At 47.6% G+C, this 21649-nt stretch overlaps 1 protein-coding gene across 1 annotated transcript; it reads right to left on the reverse strand.

Moving 5' to 3' along the window:
* Positions 1 to 506: 506 nt before the first annotated feature.
* ITPRIP (inositol 1,4,5-trisphosphate receptor interacting protein) lies at positions 507 to 21292 on the reverse strand. Its single transcript, XM_068398537.1, has 2 exons — positions 21213 to 21292; positions 507 to 6618 (listed from the first exon to the last, which is right to left on the reverse strand). Exon 2 carries the CDS (start codon positions 6603 to 6605, stop codon positions 4956 to 4958), a length of 1650 nt encoding a protein of 549 aa, XP_068254638.1. The 5' UTR covers positions 6606 to 6618; positions 21213 to 21292; the 3' UTR covers positions 507 to 4955.
* Positions 21293 to 21649: the final 357 nt, after the last annotated feature.

The following is a 21649-nucleotide window of genomic DNA, read 5'->3' on the forward strand; positions in this document are numbered from 1 at the left end:
TAAGTGGTGGTGGGTGGTTGCTGGAACTTGGCTGTGGATACCTGTAAAACAAGCAGATAAGGAGGATTCCTCTAGCTGAACTGGAAATTCGTGAGATTTCTGGTTCAGCCAATAAGGGCAACATCTTCCAGTATTTGGGGCTTCCCACAAAAGGGCCTTTTTTCAGCAGAGATATCCAGAATAATTAATTGAATTCCTGTGGATTCATATTCTTGGGAAGTCTGACATCCCTGGCATTATTCTGGAATAGGTATTCCACTTTATGTTCGTGTTGCATCATATTCTGGAACAATTTCTACAGGTAGTCAGAAATCACAGGGATTCTTGCTATTGGGCTCACTGTGCTAGGATCGCACTGGGCATATCCCCACTCCATCCTTCTGCTCTCAGAAACATTTCTGGGAGAACTAGAAATAAAACAGACTTCACACTTCTTTGGATTTGTACAAGACTTCCTTTACTATAAATAAAGCTGCATGAGAAGATCTATACAAATTCAACAGTGTCCTGCTATAAAAGCAGCGGTTTGAGTACAGCATTGTCAATCAAGGAAGACCTTAGTTTGGAGAGTTTTGGTGTTATTGCCCATCTCAGCTGCATTGCCAAGATTGATCTTCATACTACAGTTTTGCTTCTGAGCTATATATTACACACACACCCCCCAGACCTAAAAAAAGACAAGTAATAAATAAAGCTATTTACTATGTAGGATCCTATGAGAACTAACCCCTCAATCACAGGCAGCTAAGCTGTAACAGGTGGGTGAAGTCTCATTTCTTCACTGCAGAGAAAAAGTTGCAAAGGCTTTGCATTAAAAATGTCTGGTGAACAAGCACCAAATCCTGCTGCTCGAATACTGGATGAAGTTTTGGATCCCTTTGCTGAAATACATCTTTATACTCCCATAAGACCTGTATACAGAGCAACTTGGAGAGAGAAGCCGTATTCTGTGCTTGCCACATACTAAAGGGTGAACTCCCAACAGCTCCCCTTAGAAGACATTCAGCTCCTGAACAGCAATAATAACCTTAGACCAAGACATTTCCTAAAGGCAAATGGCTCCTGAGGCTATGTTGTAGATCAGTGGCTGCTACCAAGCCACCGCTAATTCCATTGCTTTGACAGAGCCTATAATAAAATATTAAAACCACAAGTTGAAGGTGGAGGGAGTGGTTGGAAACTGGCAGAAGGCAATAGGAGTTCATCTGTTAAATTCACCTGGTTAGCAAATAGCAAGAGCAGCACTGAGACACAAGGAAGGAGTCCAGGACAGGCAGTTTACCCTTCCTTAGGATCTCTCGCGGAGATCCAGGCATTACCAAGAGATGTTGTGTAACATCTCACGCGTCATGCACTGTTCGGTTTTAAAAGAATGGTATTAACTTTAAACCACAAAACTCCACTTCTACCCTCGCCCATTAAAGCTGCTTCCTATGAATGCCCAGCCAGACTTCAATCAAGGCAGAACTAAACATGGGGGGCATTAAAAGGTCTTAGGACATTTTTCCTGGCTGACAGCTGACGGAGCTGAACTGTCTTATAAAACTTTTTTATGGAATATGAGTGTGGCCTTTTACTGATAGGGCTAGTACATGGCAAAGATTTAATACAGGAGAGACAAGGCAGTTCAAGGAATGATGTGCTTCACATCATGGCCTCCTTGTACCACTGCAGAGGTCTGATTGAGAGAAACCACATTGCCTCTGATGGGACACATATATACCTCTGCTACATATACTGGCACCTGGCTTCCGAACAAGATCTCTGCCCTGAGGCTTACCGGAGCACACCTTATAATCACAGAGCACTTCTCTTCCTGGACAGGTATGAGTGGGTTCCCTCACAGCCTAAATGCACACAGCAAATCTCTTAAAAGGTGCTCAGGGCAAAATGAGCATGTTGCATGTAGGAAAATTAAGCCAAGCAATTTGCTTTCAGGGGAATCAAATCCATAAATTCCTTGGTTCAGCTCTAGCTTGGGTTCAACAAAACTTCGTGGGAACACTTCAGGGTCAGTTTGGGCTTAAGAGAGAACAGGCACACAAATACAGAAGATGAAGAACAAAAGATTCAATCCAGTTTTCAGTTTAGGTTCCCTTTGAGTCTGAGCAGCAGTGCTCGGAGCTGTGTAAAGGCCAGTTTAGGCATGCTTACAAGCCCGTAGGACTGTAGTTACAAAGCTTTGTTCTGACATTTTAACAGGGGAGTTACCTTATTCTGTTCAACAGCCTTTTCTTGTCATCCTCCCCCTGCTCAGCCTTATATAAAAGTTATTTTTCAACCCTGCATGTCATTTCCTGAGAGACTTGGGTCACAAATTTGTTTCTGTTCTTTGGACAGGCTAAGTTTAGACTCCTGACAGGAAACAGCAGAGAAATCTTTATTTCTCTCTGACTGGCATGGGAACACATTTAGAAGCAACTCTGACCACAACTGCTTCAGCATGACCTGCCTGCCGGCAGCCCATGCAAAGCTGGATCTGCTACAGGCACTGTGCAGTAAACCCAGGCAGGTAAAAATGGCAAATTGCTTTGGTTTGCGAACAACTTATACAGCTTCCAATGTAGCCTCCAGGCTCCAGTATTCACCCACCCTCCCTGTACCTCTGCTTGTCACTACCTGCTTGCCATGTCCCCTGAGATTGCTCCTACCCTCTTTCCTACTGGGGAAGGCTTGTTTGGTTGTGCTAATGAAAGCCAGAGGCTTACAGCACTCGTTAGCGTCAGCAATTAGTCCTGCCCTGTTGCTCTGCCAGCCCTGGCAGTCTCCCAGGCGCTCACTGCCAAGGGTGCTGAAGCAAGCACTGATGATCCAAGACTCCTTCCTACCGACTCTTTCCATCAGCCTCTTCTTTCCCATTTTGCTTCCTACCCTTTACTTTCTGCTCAAAAATATTCCTTAACCACCCTATAGCTGTGACGATAAAAGCCAAGGTGAGCAGCAATTTGAGCAGAGTTCCCTGTCCCCACCTGTGCTTTCTTATAAACCAGGTGGGGAAACAGGAGTTACAGCTTTCTCTGCCTTTGTGCATGAAATGTCCCTCACTGGTGGAAGGACATACAAGAGCGGACATCAAGGAGGTCGTGAAATGGTTTTTACCAGGAAAAGGGAGGAGAGGACACATCTACTGAGAGTTTGCTTATCAATAGGCTGAATAATAAGCCTCATGCTGTATGCTGTCCCTAGTAGTGACACAGGATTAAATCTTCTCTCTGATGCATGTGATTGATAAGAGAGGATTGATAAAAGGGGACCTGTGGCGTCATGGTAATATCATCCCTGATGGGTCTCACCACCCAGAACAACTGCCCTCTTGTAAACAGGACTCAGAGAAGCCCTAGTGTAAATCATTGCAGGAAATCCTAGTGTAAGAAAATGGTAGGAAAGGCCGCTTAGCACTGGAGGCCAGGCACAAAGCCGATCTGCACTAAGGCCCTGGCTTGGATCCTGCACAAAGCACAGGAAGGAGGGTGAGGAGCTATTGAGCCCTTTCCTCCAGCAAAGCCACCTTGTTGGGGCTGGGCAGCCCACTGGCACAGCACTAACGTGCTGCTTCCTGAGGGAGTTCAGGCATTGGGTTCTTTACCACATGCCTCGAGATTCTCCCCTGGCCTGAAAGCCTGCAGAAGCTGTCATTTCGCCATCGCACTCCCAGCTCAGCAAATTATGGTCTGCTAGCAGCAGCTCCTCAGAGCCTCATCAGAGCAGCAGTCTTTAAAAGGATTGAGGAGACCTTATATGGAGGCAAACAGGTAGCTTTTGCCTGGGTAACTGGGAGCAGAAGGGATATGATACAGACCACAAGGCAGAGACAGTGGTGCCAAGCTCTGCTACACATGCACCTCTTTCAACCCCTCCTCCTAACTCATAGCCATCCTGCTGGCCTTGGCCTCATTACAACCATGCTGGGAGAGTCACACTCTCATTTGGAGGGTGATTGTTCCCTCCTGCTACCAGACTGCTGAAATTGGCTTCATTACAGGATAATTTTTGAGAACTCCTTCTTTTATGAAAGCAAAACCTGTAGCAGTCCTTACTCTCTTGGCTGTTGTCAGCCTTGCTGCCCCGAGGCAAGGAAAACAAACAAATAAATCAAAACACCAGAACCCAATAATGGTGTTTCTCTCTTTTATCTAGGGTAAAAAAGGTTCCTGTCCATTTATCCATGGAAAATGGCTAGGAATATAACCGACTAGCCATGTTACCATGAAGAAAATGGAAGACTCGAATGAAATGGTCTGAAGACACAGACCCTGCTGCCTGCTCTGCTACATCCTCCCTAGGGGGAAGAAATGTGCAGGGTGCAGGGGTGTTTCTGAAGGACAGGACAAGCCATTTAAACTACTGCTGCAAGTCCTATCAAGATGGCTTTGTTTTTTTTTATAACTACAGTTACCTTTCGATTACAGAGTTGTGGTTGATTTAACGATCTCCATCTAGTCCAGATCTTGTGCATGACCCTCCTCCCCACATCAGCACTGAGTCTTATGTTGCTCTTCCCATTGGTCACAGAGCTCCTGCTGTCTGCAGGCAGACAGGCTGTTGTGATCCCAAGATCCTGTCTCTGATTCCTCCACCCTTATCTTATCTCCCTCCTTCCAAAGGAAATGAAATATTTGGCCACCACCACTGTTTGCATTGCAGGCATCTGAATAAATTAGTCATATTTGTTGCTCACCACCACTGTAGCATGACTGAGGCACAATAGAAAAATATATTCTTAGCTGCATAAAACCCAGCCAGCACACCAGTGGAGCAGAAACTTACTTTTTTACCACGTCTTCCAGTTTCTCATTGTCCTCCCCCCCTCTCCCTTACTGGAGAAACTATTGCCCAAAACCCGTTCAGCTGCAGACAAGAAGCTGTGCTGGCAAAGTCAGTTGTCTTCAGGAGGCTTCAGAAAGCTGCCCTCTGGACTTGTGCTTAGAGGAACAAGTGTTTCCTGCTGGCTTTGGTTAAAGGGATTCCTTACAGATCCCGTTGGTGTGTGCAAGGGGAATGTGCACTGTGTACTCATTTATCAGTGCAGACATGTTCCTTAGCATCTCGTGGAACGTGTCCACTGTCTTCCTGTAAACGTCCCTGCGTAGCACAAAGGGACGGAAAAGGTTGAGAGGCTCAGCCGTCTGGAATATGATGGGGAAGCCCAGCTCTGCTGGTACCTTCCAATTGCCAATGAAGAAGTGGTAGAGCTTCTTCTCATGCAAACATTTCTCCAGGAATTTCAGCATGTCCTGTAGACGGGCTTCCAACTTTTCTGGGGCCCAGTCCTGACTGGGACGTGCCTGCAGGAGATGCAGCATCACTGTCTTCAGGTGGTAGTTGGTGAGCCCGCTTGAACCTGTGAGGCTGCACTGCTTCCCATGGAGGAAGGAGAGGATCTGAAGGCAGCTGACATGGCAGGCGTTAGCAGGCAGCAGTTTGGAGACCAGCTGGATGAACCTCCTCTCATACACTGCGAAGCTGAGAAACCAGCGAGTGCTGGAGGGGAGGTCTGCTGCCAGGCCGCTCCGAGGGAAGTGAGAGATGAAGTAAACGTCAGAGTTCTCGTACTGCACCACAGGGGTGAGGTTGAAGGCAACTGATTTCCCTGACTTAAATTTTATCTTCAGGGCTCCTGGCGAGTCCAGGAGGCTGAAGGAAAGGTCAAATTCATACTTGTGGGAGATTCTGTTCCAGGCCTTGGTGACCGCAATCTGGAACCACTTCATGACTTGGTCAGCATCCAGATGTTGAGTATTTTTGAAGCATAGGAGGTCTTCCATCTCACTGCTATGCCTGGTAGTATTGGCTTGGCTATGGAGGAGGCACAGCATATCTTCCCCTAGTTTAGTCTTGTCACAGATGCAACCTGTAACATCCTCATCTGCCCGGCATACCTTGATAGTGCCATAACCTTGTTCATTTGGGGGAAAAGAGTCACCAGAGCACCAGATCTGGGAGCGGAAGCAGTATGGCTCTGGGGGGGCAAAAGGCACTATCAGATCACAGACAAAAGGTTTACGTACTCTCCAATTCTCATACATGCTCCCCACGCCCATGCAGTCCTCCACTTCCATGTCAGCATCGCGGTTACAAACACTCCTCAAGGCCTCCAGCAGGTCATCTGCAAAGCCTTCCACCATCTCCCGCATCCTGGCCATGTCTCCAGTGGTAGCCAGAATGCGCTTCTCATAGAAGCTGGCCAAGACAGCCTTGTCAGGGAAGGCCACTCCTTTAAATACTTTCCCCAGGACAGCCATGTCATCCTCTTCTCCTCCTGTGTCCTGCCAATTCCCTTCCTGGAAATCCTGCCTCCAGAGCTCAATCAGCAGGAAGATGACCATGGAAAGGGCAGTCCACATATCCCATCGGACCTTTTCCTCTTTGCTTTCCTCCACTACCTCTGCAGCCTTTTCCAGAGCCTTCTGCGCAGCTTCCTGTTCTGCAATTTCCTGCTCCAAGCGCAACTTCTCCAGCCGAAGGCTCTCCTCCCGCTCCTTCATCTTCTGGATGATTTCTTCTGAGTTCTCAGGGACAGTACCATTCTCTTTAGGGAAGAGGAGCGGGTGGTTGACAATAGCTGTAATCACCACTAGGCACACCCGGAAGATTCCCACGGGCATGGCAGTTCCTTCCCTGGAACAGAAAGAAAGGCAGAATGACTGACAATTCGGAGTATATTCCCTCAAGAAGAAAAATGAAAGAAACTCCTCACTTGAATAAAAGCTTTGAATAAAAGCTTTGGCATCCTTTCTAGGCCTGAAAAGAACTGCTTGAGTCTAGAAGCTCCTAAGTGCATGCCTGTTTCTGCAAGTTATGAACCAAGCTTCCCATCAGCAGACAGTGATGATAAAAGTGTCCTCTTACCAAATTAATTTTGAAGAACAGAACTGTGAAGGTGCTTGCTACTGTCAACCCACTGTGATGCTGCTGGGGCAGTGTGGGAGGGCATGTCCTTCCTCCCTCCTTTGAAGTTCTCAGGACAGAAAGGAAAAGAAGTAGGCAGGCCCTCCTCAGATGTAAAAAAGCAGGGCTGGAGATGACCACTCCTTTCCCTCAACATAAGGCTAATGTTGGAGACATGGCATGGCACAGGCAGGGGTGTCCTGGCCACCTTCCATGTTAAGCATGTCTGGGGACTCAAACAGCCTGCTTGGATCAGAACAATCTTCACTGCCAGTGCTGGTTATGTGCACCTGGTTGGGAATAAGCCTGCATGGTTTTGTGCTTCTAAGCAGGCACTAGAGGCAAAGCTCTTCCTGCCATTCAGCACCACCAGGATCAGGTTGTGGCAGACCTTCCCAGCCCCCAGGATGCCTCATGACTGCCGTTTCTGGAAAAAGGGCAGAGACAGAAAGACTGCTAAACTGGAAAGGGTTTCCTTTAATGCAGCGGTTTTAAAGGCATTGGGTTGTTTATTTTTGGTGCTTACTTCAGTATTAATCTGTGGAAGACCCTAGTAAACACCATGGCTTTGATCTAAGCCATCTTCCTTAACAGCTGTGCTTGCAGCCAGCTCACTCCTATTAGAAGCGAGCTCAGCGTGGCTGTGAGGACACACTCCGGGTCTTGGTGTCACTGCGCTTGCTGCAGGCAGCTGTGTGCCAGCAACAGTCCCACATGTCACCCCTTGCACAGGCCCTTAGCATGACTGGGACTGCTACGGTGTTTTGGAGTTGCTTCGTGTGGTTACTGGCTCTGCTGCTTGGACCCCATGCTTAATGAAGCTTTCCATGCCATGGGGCTCATGATGAAAGAATTTAATTCCCAGCTTTCTGGGACACGGTCCCATTGCTGGGGCATCCACCTGGCCCTGACGAGGCCTCCCAGAGATTTGAGCCAGAGGGTGGTCAGGCTAAAGCCTGGGCTGTTTCCTCCCATGTGGCATTTCTGTTTCTGGAGGGGTAGCATTGCTATCAAGATCCCAAGGGCCTACTCAGGGCAGGACAATCTGAGGTTGTCACCCACTGCTGAGACATGGCAAGCTCACCAGTCCCTCTTTCTAGCAACATTACCGCTCAGTCCTAGCACAGGGAGATCAGAAGGACAAGACGGACAAGCAGGGGTATTTCTTCTTTCAGCTGGGACATTTTAACTACAGCCCCTTTAATGCCTCAAAAGTGTGTTTCAGAGAAAAGGGTTTCTGTTACAGAAATAAAGCCTATCCATAAAATACCTAATCAACGAAACCAGAAAGAATAATCTCATTCCTAACAAACCAATTCATTCTGCTGCAGGAATGAGGCTGTTTCACAGGTAGCCGAGTTGGTGAGGCACTGTGTGTGCACCAGGAGCTGAGGGCCATAATTTTCTCCCCCTGCAATAGCTTCTTCCTGGCCTGAACCCAGTGTGTTTTGGTACCACAGCAACCCTGCTGTCCTATCGTCTGGGCAAGAAGGAGAACATCTCTGGCAATCTCATTTATGCCTCCACAGGGCATGCAATAAAGATAGATCCATCCCAGTGGGCCTTATTATCATTACTGCACAACAAACTGCTGGCTTTCGATTGCGGGAACCTAGATTTTCACGATGTGAGCGCTTACTGTACATGGGAACTGTATCCTTCGGCATGCAATTATCTTTGCTTACAAGAGGGCTGGGACTGGAATAACAAGGGAAGGGAACAGGATTCAAATGCATTGTCCAAGCAGCAAGAAAATTCACACGGGGCTCATGATAACACTAAGTGCCCCTCCCTGTGTAACATTTGCTAACTACCCTTTTTTTAGATCCCATGTACATACATAGATGCATGCCCTTATGCAGACATTGCTCTGGAGATGGTTTGCTGGCTTTCCTTAGCCTTTTTTACATTTACATTAATTCTTTAATTCATCAGGCAATGAATTAAAGCTGAATTAATGCCCAAAGCTGGGTGTTCCAGTTACTCTGTGAGCTTCATGCCTCGCCACATTTAAAAAAAAAACCTGGGGTTGCCCTGCATTGCAAAGGGCTTTATCAGTTTGCCAGGGCAGGGCAGGAAGTGCTGTCGAGTTCCTTTCCTTAGTGCTATGCTCTTGCAGACCACGTGTGCTTTCCAAGCTTAAAAATAACATGGCCAAGGGCCAGGTGCCTCCTTTTGCAGTCTTGACCAGGATGAGAATGCTGCTCTGCCCTGCTAGACCTCTGTCCCTGCAGGTGAAGATGTTTTACTGTTACCAGATTACTTCTTAGATGCATAAGGCTGAAAGAAGTCAGCTTCCTTAGGGTCTTCTTGTACCCTTCAAGACTCTCGTGCCCAGCTGCCTATGGGTACACCACTTCCAGAGGTTACCTGCCCCAAAGCTCTGCTAGCAGCAGGGGTTAGGCCAGACATCCCCAAGTCCATCGCTGGCCGGCTCAGACGAATTCATTCTGAGTCACACTAACAGTTTAGGCTACCCCAGCTGATTTTGCAGGAGTAGGTTAGGAGGCACGCACAGAACCTTCTCCACCAGCCAACCTACAGGCATCAAACTCTGGGAGAGAGTCAGGGTGAAAACCGGAAGTGACATCTTCAGGTCACATGAATTTGCAAGAGGCATGTCTGTTTTCAGCCTGAACAGAAGAAGTTTTCCTGGTCAAAACTGCCCTTTTGCTACTGTAGCTATTCACACCAGAAAATGAAGCCAAACATTAACGCCAGTTAAAGCTTAAGGTCAATCACGCTCAGTGACCAAGGTCAGTCTGCCTTGACAGCAGCAAGGGCGGTGTGGGCAGAGAGTTCCCACATCTCATCAGACACAACTTTCCTGGCTAATATGGAAAGACTAAATAATACCGGTGAAACCAGTAGCACTGCCTGCTAGGGCAGTCCAGCCTTCCCCGTGACAAAGGCCGCTCTTTTCCCTTGCTTTTAACTTCAGCCCAAGCAATTTAAGTCTGATAAAAATATTTATGCCTGCTCTGGCTGAGAAAGCTTTTGTGTGGGGAAGAGGGAGAGAGTCCAAATGTTTCCAAGCTGGAGACTAAGACAGAAAAACATCGTTGTTTCATCTATGTATCCAATTTAGCAACATTTCAAGCATGAGAGGAAAAAAAAGTCTTAATGCATTTTTAAATGGCAAGCTCCCAAAGTGATCTTCAACCTTTTCCAAATTTCTGTCCCTGCCAGTTTTTTCCCATTCAAAACACAAAGTCCAGGTTTGGTAACAGCCTTACATCTAACTACCTTCTGCTGACCCTCTTACAGCAGTCCCAGGCCTCCAGACCCCCGTGGGGAAGGGCACAGTGGTCCTTGCAGCATCGCAGGCAGGCTATGTCCATGAGCGGCTGAGCCTTCCCATACCTAGCTCCCCAGGCTGGGTGTTCCCAGGGTGAGAGAGCAGAGACCCCATCTCTTGTGCTCCCACAGGCACAAAGCAGGGAAAGGAGCAGCAAGGCCAAGGAAAGCTGCTCAGGGAAGGGAGGAGAGCTGGGAGCAAGCAGGTACATGGAGCCCCAGCTTCTCCATGCAAAGCTCTATCTCTGCTCACTGCTCAGCACATGATGCTGCTTGTTTAAACCTGCTTCTGGCATCAGAATTAGCTTCCTTCTGGGCTTTTCTGTGGCATTCATTGCTTCAGCGACTGGGTGCTTCACCAATTTTAAGGTTAACGACTGCTCTGAACAACGCTGGGAAGTGAGGGGGCAGGCACCACCCCACTCTCCAGCTGGGGAGCAAGGGCTCAGAGAGATAAAAACAGCTGATCACTCTGCTCTGCAATTACAAACAACAATCAGCTGCAGCACTTGGTATGTTCAAAGGCTTCACCAAGAGCACCTGCAGCCCTCCACTCAGCTCCCAGGCAAGTTAGGCCTCATCCTTTCAAGACCGAAGCAGCCTCCTGGCTGGAGGATCCCATCACCCCAAAGCAGGTCCTGGATGACGCAAGGAGCCCCAAGAGGACAAAGGGAAAGACGACACTGCTATCATGCAGTTCAGGTTGGTGCCATGAAGCCACATGCAGGAGGAGGCCAGATCTCACACTAAGCTGATCTGCAAGCCCTTCGCTGCACAATTCAGTAATGTTTGGCCCACCCGCTTGCTTGGAGCATGGTTACAGGTAGTGTGTTGCAAGGAAAGGGAAGCAGCACATGAAGCTCATTGGCACATAAAGCCTTCACACAGCCAGGCAGTGGCTTGCCTAAGGTCAAGCGATGGCTGGAGAGCACCCTCTGCATGGGGACTTTAACAGCTGGCTGAAATCCTCTTGCATACACATCATAAAAACCAAGGGGTGAGTATGCCTCGAGAGGCTTGCCCCAGAACTGCCACTGGAAAAGACTTTTCTCCGTTGCCACATTTGTGCAGTGACAGCCATGCCACAGGCTGGAGAGGAAATGGGATGGAGCTCTGAAAGTGGTCCCTCAGGTGAGACCTGACTCGTCAGACATGCTCAGCCCCTTGGCATTGGAGCAAAGGCAAAGTTCCAGCTCCTCACCAGCACAAATGCAGCCCTCTAAGCCGAAAAACTGGTGCTGAGCTCTGCAAACCAGCACTTGCTGTGCCTGCATCTCTGCAGTAACTGTCTCCGCACCACCTGCGCTATCCGGGTCCCTGCACAAGTGGCCTTGAAGCAAAATAATCTGCACAGACTATTGCAAGACCATACAAAAATAGCCATCACACTGTTTGCTGACTGTAGTCAACCCTGAAGATGACTATTGCCTGCAGTGCACACTAGTACAAGCAGATTTGCTTAGTGGTATTTTATGTGGCATGGGGGCACAGCTTGGATCTACCTTCAGCTTCTGCCTTGAACACCTCCTCGTCACCTGGGAGCACCACAGAGCTCATCTGTTGTTTGTGTGGGCCAACTTGGGACAGCCGCTGCCCTGTAGCAGTGTGTGCTCTCCTCCTTCCCACCAGCCACCCTGCCGTAGGGGATTTCCCTGCATGAGCAGCAAAGTCCTTCGTAGAGAAGATGATGCTCAAAGCCGTAACAATGTCCTGTCCCTTCCAGCTAAAACATGCTCAATTTCTGATGTCCCCAAGCCTTCCTCACACCCTCTTCCACAGCAGCTTCAGACCCTTTTGCCTCCTGCTCAGTCTGGCCTAGGAAAAGAGAGAGATTTAAACGGCAGCTTGCAACTTGCCTCTGTAGGCTGCTCAGGTGCTCTGAGCCCAGATAACCCTCCATCTTCTTTGAAGACAAGGGAGATATTTCCCTTTCATTAATGGTCCCTTTCTTTCCTCAAGAGTTCCTCATACAGTTATATTTTTTCCACCTTTTTATTCCCTTAAATTTTGAATCATGGGAAGCAAAACACGCTCTGGCTGGTGTTCAGCAATAAACCAGATAGGAGTGAGCTGAAGCTTTGATCCTTAAATTAGAAAAACCCAAGTCAAGCCACTGAATGCAGTTCACTAATGCACTGGAATACGCCAAGACATCATTTACGACACACTCGATTGCTTCCTGCGATTTGGCTGACACAAAAGGCAGTCAATAGGTGGCTGCTGCATTATGTTTTGCTTTGGTAGGCTGCAAGAAAAGAGGCAATTCGAAGAGATGATAGAAACTACAGCTGGTTGCGAGCTTTTTTCATTGAAAGCTGACAAGTTTTTGAAACCAGAACTTCCATGGGAACAAATACGACTTTTGAGACACTTTTTGGGAAGGTCCTTGACGTCTGAAAAGGACTCCGCTGCTTGTTTTGACTGGAGAGATTAATAGCCCAAAACAGCCACTAACCTGTATTTTGGACTTCCTTACTGGGAAGATGTGAATCTGAAGCCAAGGGGTTTCAGGCCTAGCCCAGGCGTACTCCCTCAAGGCTGAGCTTCTGGGAGCTCCACAATTCCTCCCCTTGCTGCAACAGAAAACAAATTGCCTTTTGGTCTTTGAGTGTATAATCTGAAAATGCTTCTGCTGCATTTATGAAGACCTAATCAAGACAAAAATTTGCTGAAAGCCCTTTGTAACGCACTATGTCAACGGTTGGACTCGATGATCCCTGAGGTCTCTTCCAACCTGGTTGATTCTGTGATATGTCCTTCTCCAATTTGCAAATACCGTTGCCACCTCTGCAGGTATTCAGAAGTATGCCTGGCTGCAGCAGAAAGAAATGACGTTTACTCTTACTGGGGACTACAAGCTCTGAATTGTAAGAAACACGCACAATGAAAGAGAAATCGGAATTGCAAAGATGCATGTCAGTATTATTGTTCCTCCCAAAAATTTGGAAAGATGCACTTTATTTAGTCAATCCCATACCATGGTGCTGTTTTTCCACCATCTCCCCATCAACGTTTACAGAGCAATCGAAAGGCCTTTGCTGGCTCTGAACAGATGGTGAGGACGGTTTTCCTTCCAGCTGCTACATGTAAAGCCTCAGAAATAGACACGTGCTGGATGGATGTTCACAGAAAAAGACAAAGGTATCTTTAGAGAGAGCAATAACCTGGTGAAGATATCAGACTGGTCTCTGTCATTAGTTGCTGGGAATTTGTTGTTCAAATTTTGTCTCTTTTGCACTGAAAAGAATGAGGAAATTCTCAGGTTTTAATTTTATATGCACATATTTAAAAAACAGAGCACACATCTATGACCTTATAGTCTGATCACTTACTTGGGATGACAGAAATTTCTGTTGAAGCCTGTCCTCCAAATTCAGGAGGGAGTTAACAGTAATCTAAGCTTTGGTCTCCTTCCTGGCCCCTGAGGTTGCTGCCCTCATCACTTGGCTGCTTTCAGGTCAATGCTCTGCTCTCCAGGTTTGACCTGGGCTTTCACAGGACTTGAGGAATTGATTTTGGCAGGACTCCACTCAAACCTGTCTTGTTCTTGAGACCATTTTTACTGAAGAAGTATTTTCTGGGGTGGGCAGGGGAGAAGTCCCATTTTGGTGAAGAATTTCAGATCAGAAGCCAGTGAGGTTTCCTCCCAGGTCAGCACCGCATTCGTTGGGGCCTGCGGGTTATGCAGCACCCCAGTGTGATGGACACTGCCAGCTAAGCCAGCTCCTAGGAGACATCATGCCAAAGCACTGCATCTCACAACATGAGTTTCCGTGTTCACCTGAGTCAGCAAGGTGGGGTTGTGGCATCAGGTGGGGCTGGCGAGGCGCTGGACCCTTGGGGGGACTGGAAGGCCCTTATAGTCGAGGTGAACGCTCAGACCCCACATGCTGAAACACACCCCAGGGTGACTAAGGATTTATTGCACCAGTCTACCCTTACCACCCCACTGCGTACGCATTAGCACATGTGACCCTGCCCAGCTTTCACCTGGCACAGGCAGCAAGACCCCAGACACTCAGATGAGGACCCTCAGCTGCTTTCTACCCTCCAGGACAAAGACCCCACCACTACAGTGAGAACATGTCCCCAGACCCATAGAGAGCCATGAAGACCCCCCACTTCCCACTCCACCATTAGCTCTGGCAGTGCCCAGCACAGTCCACCCAGAGGTCATGCAGCACGGGGCAGCCAGGATAGGCTTCTGCTCTCCCATCTCTTGAGCACACAGTCAGCTGCAGCACACACAGCCCAGACAGGAAAATTAGGAGCCACAAAAACGCAATACAGAGCCTGGGAGGCACCAACTTGTGCTGTTCTTTCATCCCCTGTGAATGAAGCTTGCGTGCAGGACGTTGGTGTGATGAGCTACGGACTGCGACAGAACAGTGCCAGCCACAGCAGCTATAGCTCATGCTCTGACTTGTCTTTTTGAGCATTAAATTAGTGCTACAGACAAAGCACCAAATTCCAGTTGCCAACACAATCGCAGTTGGTTCAGCACAGACTGGTGGGATCGGACTCTGTCTTTCGCTCTCCACCAAAGCCACCAGTGGAAACGACTAAATGTACCAATGCATGAGGTGCAGAGGCCTGGACGTTGAGTGGTACCACAACCATGTTTAAAACCAGAACAAGCCAGCTGGCCTGCTCAGGACTACAAAAGACAGGTACAGCAGAGCAACTGCCTTCCAAAACATGCCTGGAAGCCCCACCCCAGGTTAGCTGCTTGGCCACATGGCAGCAGCTGGACAAGGCCACTTGCCTGATAACTATTGTTTTGCTGTTTGATTGAGAACGCATTAGCCTTTTGTAACATCCATGGACATCCTGTCCTGAGCCTGCTGCAGTGCCAACAGGGTCAGTCGCACAGCCCGAGTCGGACATCCTGCCCAACAGATCTGCTGTGGACTTTCGGAAGCAATATTTTCCTCCTGGGGTCAGCAGATCAGGTATTTCCAAGGAAATGCTGATGCTCATCCTGTGTACAGGATCCCTCCCTTCCCACAGACAGGCAGATTCGGGGTGGATAAGCACGTGAGTGGCACTGACATTGCTCTGGAGGCAGACACTACCGTGCAGCCCCAGATCCAAGCGAGGAGTGATTTTGCCAGCATCTCTCCAAGCAGAGGAGTGCTTGACTTGCCCTGGGAAGGACAGGGAGTCTCTCTCATGTCTTCCAGTCATTCACTACCTTTGCTATTAGGAAGTTTTTTCTCATGCCTCATTAACTCTCCCTTGCTGCAGTTTGAACCCCTAACTTTCCAGTGACCACTGTGGGTAAAAGTAGGACAGTTTGTTTCTTTTATTCTTGCAGTAGTACTCAAGATGTTCAGAGGTCCTCCCCTCCTGCCTCAGCTTTTGCTGCACATAGATGCATTTGCAAGATGTTGCCATAAAATCCCACGGCCCCCCCTTCCCCCAAAGCCTAGACAGTACAAAGATTTTCCTGGCTCAAAAGGAGTTATTTGCCTTCTAGGGCTCTTTTCCAAAACCCAAAGAGATCTGGCACCTGTTAGATTTTCAGTTTCATCAGCAGGTGGGGAATTTATCTGGATATTTCTATGTCACTAGTTCTCAGTGCATACAGGTATCATGCCACTGACCAGAACATGATTCTGGCCCCTTCTTCCTGCCCCAGAAGCCATCAGCCACCATCAAGGACAGCTATAATAACTGCTAAATAAACGCAGAACCACGTTATGCCCCCAAAGCACTCACTGTTTACTCACTGTAGGGCTGGACCCAAGAGGGGGTGCCCATGGAGACCAAGAGACAAAGCTAACAGTGTGAGGAGCATGTTACTCAGCATCCTGCCCACTGCCTGAAGGTGTTTTTTTGCTTTTTGACTGTGTGAGCCAGATCAGCTCTTGTCAGCAAGCAGCACGTGGGCATTCTGTGCAGCACCTCCGGTTCCCCCTGCTATGGCCAACAAGGGGTTTTACAAATTGGAACATAGTGCTGGCTGCGAGGGAGGCAGGAGGGGAAAAGTATGAAGTGTGCATGTGGCTCCCACCCACGTACTGAGCTGTTGTGGTAGGATCCTGGCCAGGAACAGCTTGGCTTTTTAAGCCAAATAATTTTTGTATGTTACCTGTGAGGAAAACGACTGGAGTAGACCAAACTTCTGTTTGGTGGTTTTTTTTTTTTTAGGAGGAGAAAAGACATACGTTAAAAAACAAAAAAACAAAAAAACCCCAGAAGTTTGGCTTACCAACCTTGACAGTTTGCTCCCCCTCAAACCCAATGTGATGAGAGCCTGGGCAATGGCTGATCGTTCCCTTGCACAATCTTTCGTCAGCACAGATGGACACAACCCCCCTGCTGCTTTACCAAAAGCCTGGTAGTGTCAGCTGCAATGTATGGAGCAACGTCACCGCACAGATGCTCTCTGGCCTCCACCTGATGCTCACACTGGGACCCACTCTGGCTGTCACCCCCTCAGCCACACGACCTCCCCTTGCATGTGCAGGCAGCCATGGCTCATTGATCCGATCTGGCAGTCACCTCAGGGCAAGGTGGCAAGAATACAAAAAGGGTTCAATTGCCAAGGTGTTTGTTTAAATCTACCATCATTTTCCCTACTTAATTCTCAACAAGGTGGAGAAAAATCACACCAGTGTTGTTAAATCAGGCAGTGGTTACTCTGACTCCTCATCCTAAGGTAAGCGTATGCCCTACATTGCTACACATTCAACTTAACTGTATATTGTACATCCATTGAAATTAATGCTTTGGTATTAAAAGGGTTGGTGGAAAAGTTATTAGAAAGTTGATTTCCCAGCAGGGATACACCACTCCAGCACATCTGAGAAGAGCACATATGGATATTGGCACAGGTCAGACATGACTCACAGAATGATTATATTTTTCATGTGAAACTATGAGTCCCGTTTCAGTCATGTAACAATGAGCACTTATATATTACAGACAGTAGAAAGCACCGTAATTGCTAGTCACTTCCACACTGAGATGCTGAACAAAATCACAATAAAGAGAAATTGTCATTGCAGGCTGGGAATTTGGTTGATCTGAGATCTTCTACTCCACAGTCTTGACTCAGTGACAAAGTCACACTTGAAGGTCAGGAGACGCGTGCAACCCAAGTATCTGCTTAAACAGGACTCAAAAACACTGAGTGGGACTGGAGGTTTGTGTGATATTGGACTATTGTTTTGCTAATTAGTTACAGCTGTTTGTATTCAAACTGGGGAGGAACAGTATTTAAAAGCTTGCTATTGTAGCCAAAATGTCACCACAGCAATGAAAAGCAATGCTTTATTCCATTGCCTGAAATCCCAGCTTTTTTATAAGACACAATATAGTTCTTCAAATAGAGTAAAAAACAAACAGACTGTGAAAGACCCTGCAGGGATGGGTAGAGGGTGTGGAAGGAGGAGAGAGCAAGAAAGAGCACTTTTACTGCAATGCCCCGTTTCCTTGACTCTCACTAGGATGACTCCCTGAACTAAGCAGAGGCACTCTGCATTGCATGCCAGTGTCTGCAGGAAGAATCAGGCTCTAGGAAAGAACAGGAGAATCACTACAAATGCTTTGGGAAGTGGTAAGCTCAGCCTTGGCTCGCTAGTCATAAACCTAAAAACTGCCAAGAGACAGGCATGCACACAAATATGTTGGCTGCAGACTACTGCTGGCTAACCCTGCTTTTCAAAATGAGTTTGAATAAATAAAAATTGGAAGAAAAAAGCAAAGCCATACAAGAAAACAAACTGCCCCACTTCCGTACAATATTTCCATGAAGCTCATCCTTTCAGCACCCATGGCCACCAACTCAGAGCCATTTTCATGCAAGGGAATGACTCAGAGACCAGCCTATTGCCACATGTACCCATATTTAATAATTTTCATGTGCTCTTTGCTCAGTCCCCTCTGCTTACCAACAAAAGAAAACATCTTTAAGCTCTTTCTTTCCCTGAAGAATTTGTAAACTGAATGCTGGGAAGAAAAACTCCGAAAAGACTCAATGGGATAAGAGTGATGTAACACGCACTGCTGTTAGCAAAAGTACCAAACACACGTTAAAGCTGTGAAGCCACGTGTTTCTTTCATTTGGGATCTGTAGGGTGAACACATACACGTTCTTTCTTTATAACATAAGCACAACAAAGGAAGGTTTTGTTTGAAAGCCAAGGGACAGCCTCTCTACACACTTAAAGGCTAAGTTACGTCATGGGAACTGTGAGTCATAGCTGTGGGGCCCCTGCTCATAGGTACAAAAATCCCCTCTGCTGCAGCAGGCAAGGACCTTAGCTTAGCAAGGAGTAAAGTCAGCTTCCAGGTCCGCATGGGAGACTGAAAGTGGCCAGGACTAGCAGCAAACACAAGGCTGAGCTGAGAGCACGTGTTGTGAATGACTTACGACACAAACACGTCCCTTTCAGTTGACATTTCTTCCTGTAACTCCTTCAGAGCTTGAGATCATAACCCTGCACTCGTTCCAAGATCACTAAGCAGCTATGGCTCAACAGGGAGGTGGGATGGATGTCAGCCAAGCACCTTCAGGCCATCTTTTGACTTTGGCTGCAGAAGAGCCTGGCCATGATACGTAGTCTGAGCATAGCTAGCTTGCTAGGTAGGACCGCAGTAGAGCTCTACATCCTTAAGTTACCTAGTGTGCCAGATAATTTATGTCACTGTGTGTTAACAGTAGGGGAGGGTCAGCTGGTGGATTCTAGCTACCCAAAATACAGACATCCATCTCATTCTGGCCTCTACTAGCCTGGGAGAAAAAGATAAGGGTCTTCTTCAATTATCATGAATGGGCTGCAATCTGCAGTGCAGAAGTGGCTGTGCTGCAGAAAATCCAAGTGTTTTCTCTCACATTTCCAACAGCCCCAAGGTATTTGGTTGCTAAATCTCCAGAGGCCTTTAGAAATCAAACTCTCATCTGAAAGCAGTGGCAGTCAGGTACCTGAACATCCAGGAGAAAACAGCTTAGGATCTAAGCATTTTGGGTGCATATACACACACAAGCACAAGGCTCTCTGGGAAGCACTATACTGTGCTGATGTGAACATCAAGTGTCACAGTTCAAGCTTGAGAACATCTTCTTAGCTCCATCTCTGATATGTATTAACATTTTACAAGAGCTTAAAAAATAGGGAAAAAAGAGGTCTGAAAAGCAATACTGTCTCCCCTCTCTGCCTATACGCATGGCCTACACGGCGCCTGCATGGTTTCTGGCAAGTCTTTGTCTACTTTGTTCTGAAAAGCTTCCAGCAAATCTCCATCTCTGCCTCCCAAGGCAGTCTAGACTACTGCTTAACTGTCTCTACCTGTAGGAAAGTCTCCTTATCATTGCATGTCCTTTCTCCAAAACAAGCTGTAAGCCCTGCTGGGATTCTGGCCCATGCAGGCAGTATCCTGTCTTAGGGAGCTACTTCCCTCCCTGCGGGCAGCGTGGGAACCGTTTGCTCCCATTCCTCATTAGGTGCTCCCTGAGCATCACCAAATCCTCTGCAACTTGGAAGAAGTGAAAGCAAGGCACTCTGAAGCTGATTTTCATTGTTCTCATTTGGGTTTGGCTGCAAATTATATCTTTTCAAATGATGGTGCCGACCATCCCTTGAGGCAACCCAAAGAAAGATGCAGTTGGTTATGCAGGTGGCTCAGCTGATGCCTTATAGCTAATGTCACTTTTCTGCCAAGGTGTAAGAACCTTCTCTACGTGCTCTTCCATCTGGTTTTGAAAGCGAAGGAACAGTACGTTTTCCTTTGCCAGGCAACTGAAATAACCATATGAATCAGAGACTGTGCCTAACAGGGTTAAATTCTGCAACAGTTGGCGTCAATGGTCCTCATCCTTGCCAACGCCATGCTTGGTTTTTCCAAGCCACATGCATGGCAGTGGGGTGCATCAAATGTTTTCCCTATAAATGCTGAAAAAGCATCTCTGCCTTGAGGCAAATATCACTGATATAAATAATGTGCTAGATCAGCCGGAAAAACCTGCCTCTGGAAGAGGGATAATAATGAAAGACGGTGGGGGGAAAGGAAAAGAGAAAGCGCTTCATTTACACACAGGAGGATGGCAATGGGCCAGCTCTCACAGCTTTGATCAGGGCTGGCTGGAGGAGCGTGCCAGGGAATGCTGTGAGCTGAGCTTTGCTAGAGCAGAGCAGCCGTTTGAACTGATTGGGCTGGGAAGAAAGGGACAGACACCACCCAACACAGACACAGATCCAGAATAAATAAGAAAAAGATCACATGGAGTACATGAAGTAACAGGTACTCAGAGCTGTAGCAGGACATTGTGGCAGCCAGGACTGCTGCTCTGGCAGCTCCCTCTGCCATCAGCTCCAGTTCTTCCCTTCCCACCACTGGTACCCGCAGCGCCTCCTGTCACACGCTCGCAGAGCGGCACTGCCAGACATCTCAGTTTCACCTGGCAGTTCTGCTTTCAGCGGGTTTTTCTGGGGTTTTTATACGAACATGAAAACTCTACACATTGCTGGCTTGTAAAAGCCTGTACTTCCCTTCAGTCCAGCTGCCCCTGCTGTCACCCCTGATCATCAGGAGGTTGTCCAGGCACTTCCAGGCCTTTGTTCTCCCTCTAACACGTGGAAGAGGGGGCAACTAGTGCTTTCCCAATCTGGGTAAGGTACCTCTGGCAAGTTCTCCTGCACAGCAGCAAATGCAGCAGTAGCTGCTGTCAGCAAAGCCTGGACCTGTATGTTCCCTTCTACCATCACTCTCTGACTAGATCCCAACTGTACCAAGCAGTCAGATAAAAGCAACTTTATGCTGAATGCCAAAAGAGAGAGGCTTTTAACACTGACCTTCTAAACTGAAGCCATTTCCAAATTAAACCTTCACAATATTGCTACTTCTGCTTTGCAAGTGCCGTCTGACCCTCGCTGCTGGGAACGTTTACTAAAATACGAGCCACACCACTTTCCTTCCGGCATTTCTGCTGCAAGGCTCAAAATCTCCTCGTGAGAGCCCATCAAAAAGCTTTTTTAAATCACATCAAATCTGGAAGGGAGAATGACTCCCGGAGCACTTACCTGCTACACGACTTTGCAGGTGTTCATTAAACTTCACATTACTACTATCACCGTGATGCAGAGAAGACTATACTCAGCCACCCACTGCTGAAGCACAGCCAGGAAGTCTGAAAAACACAGAGAACGAATGAGGAAGTTCAGGCAGAAGACGGGTACATAATGCAGTTATCTAAATTAGGGATCAATTAAAAGAGAGATTAACTCACCCCCTTACCTAATAAAATGATCATAAAAGCTCAAGAGACCAGAAATAATCAGCTTTGAAGTGATCGGGGAAGAGTAAAAACGCTGCTTCTCCCATGGGAAAACGTGGAAATCATACCACGGGTCTGTCAGCGTTGCAGACATATCGACAAGTAAGGATGTCCCTCCTCTGACTTCATCCTCACCCACCAGCCCTCTTCTTTTAAAATGGTTTAGGATCAAATTAGCAGCTG

This window comes from Nyctibius grandis, chromosome 4, assembly GCF_013368605.1.
Source record: "Nyctibius grandis isolate bNycGra1 chromosome 4, bNycGra1.pri, whole genome shotgun sequence".
Taxonomy (NCBI): Eukaryota; Metazoa; Chordata; class Aves; order Nyctibiiformes; family Nyctibiidae; genus Nyctibius; species Nyctibius grandis.

Bases quoted from the DNA above. Each gene is read 5' to 3' on its own strand.
- ITPRIP (XM_068398537.1), bottom strand. From the start codon at position 6,605: ATGCCCGTGGGAATCTTCCGGGTGTGCCTAGTGGTGATTACAGCTATT.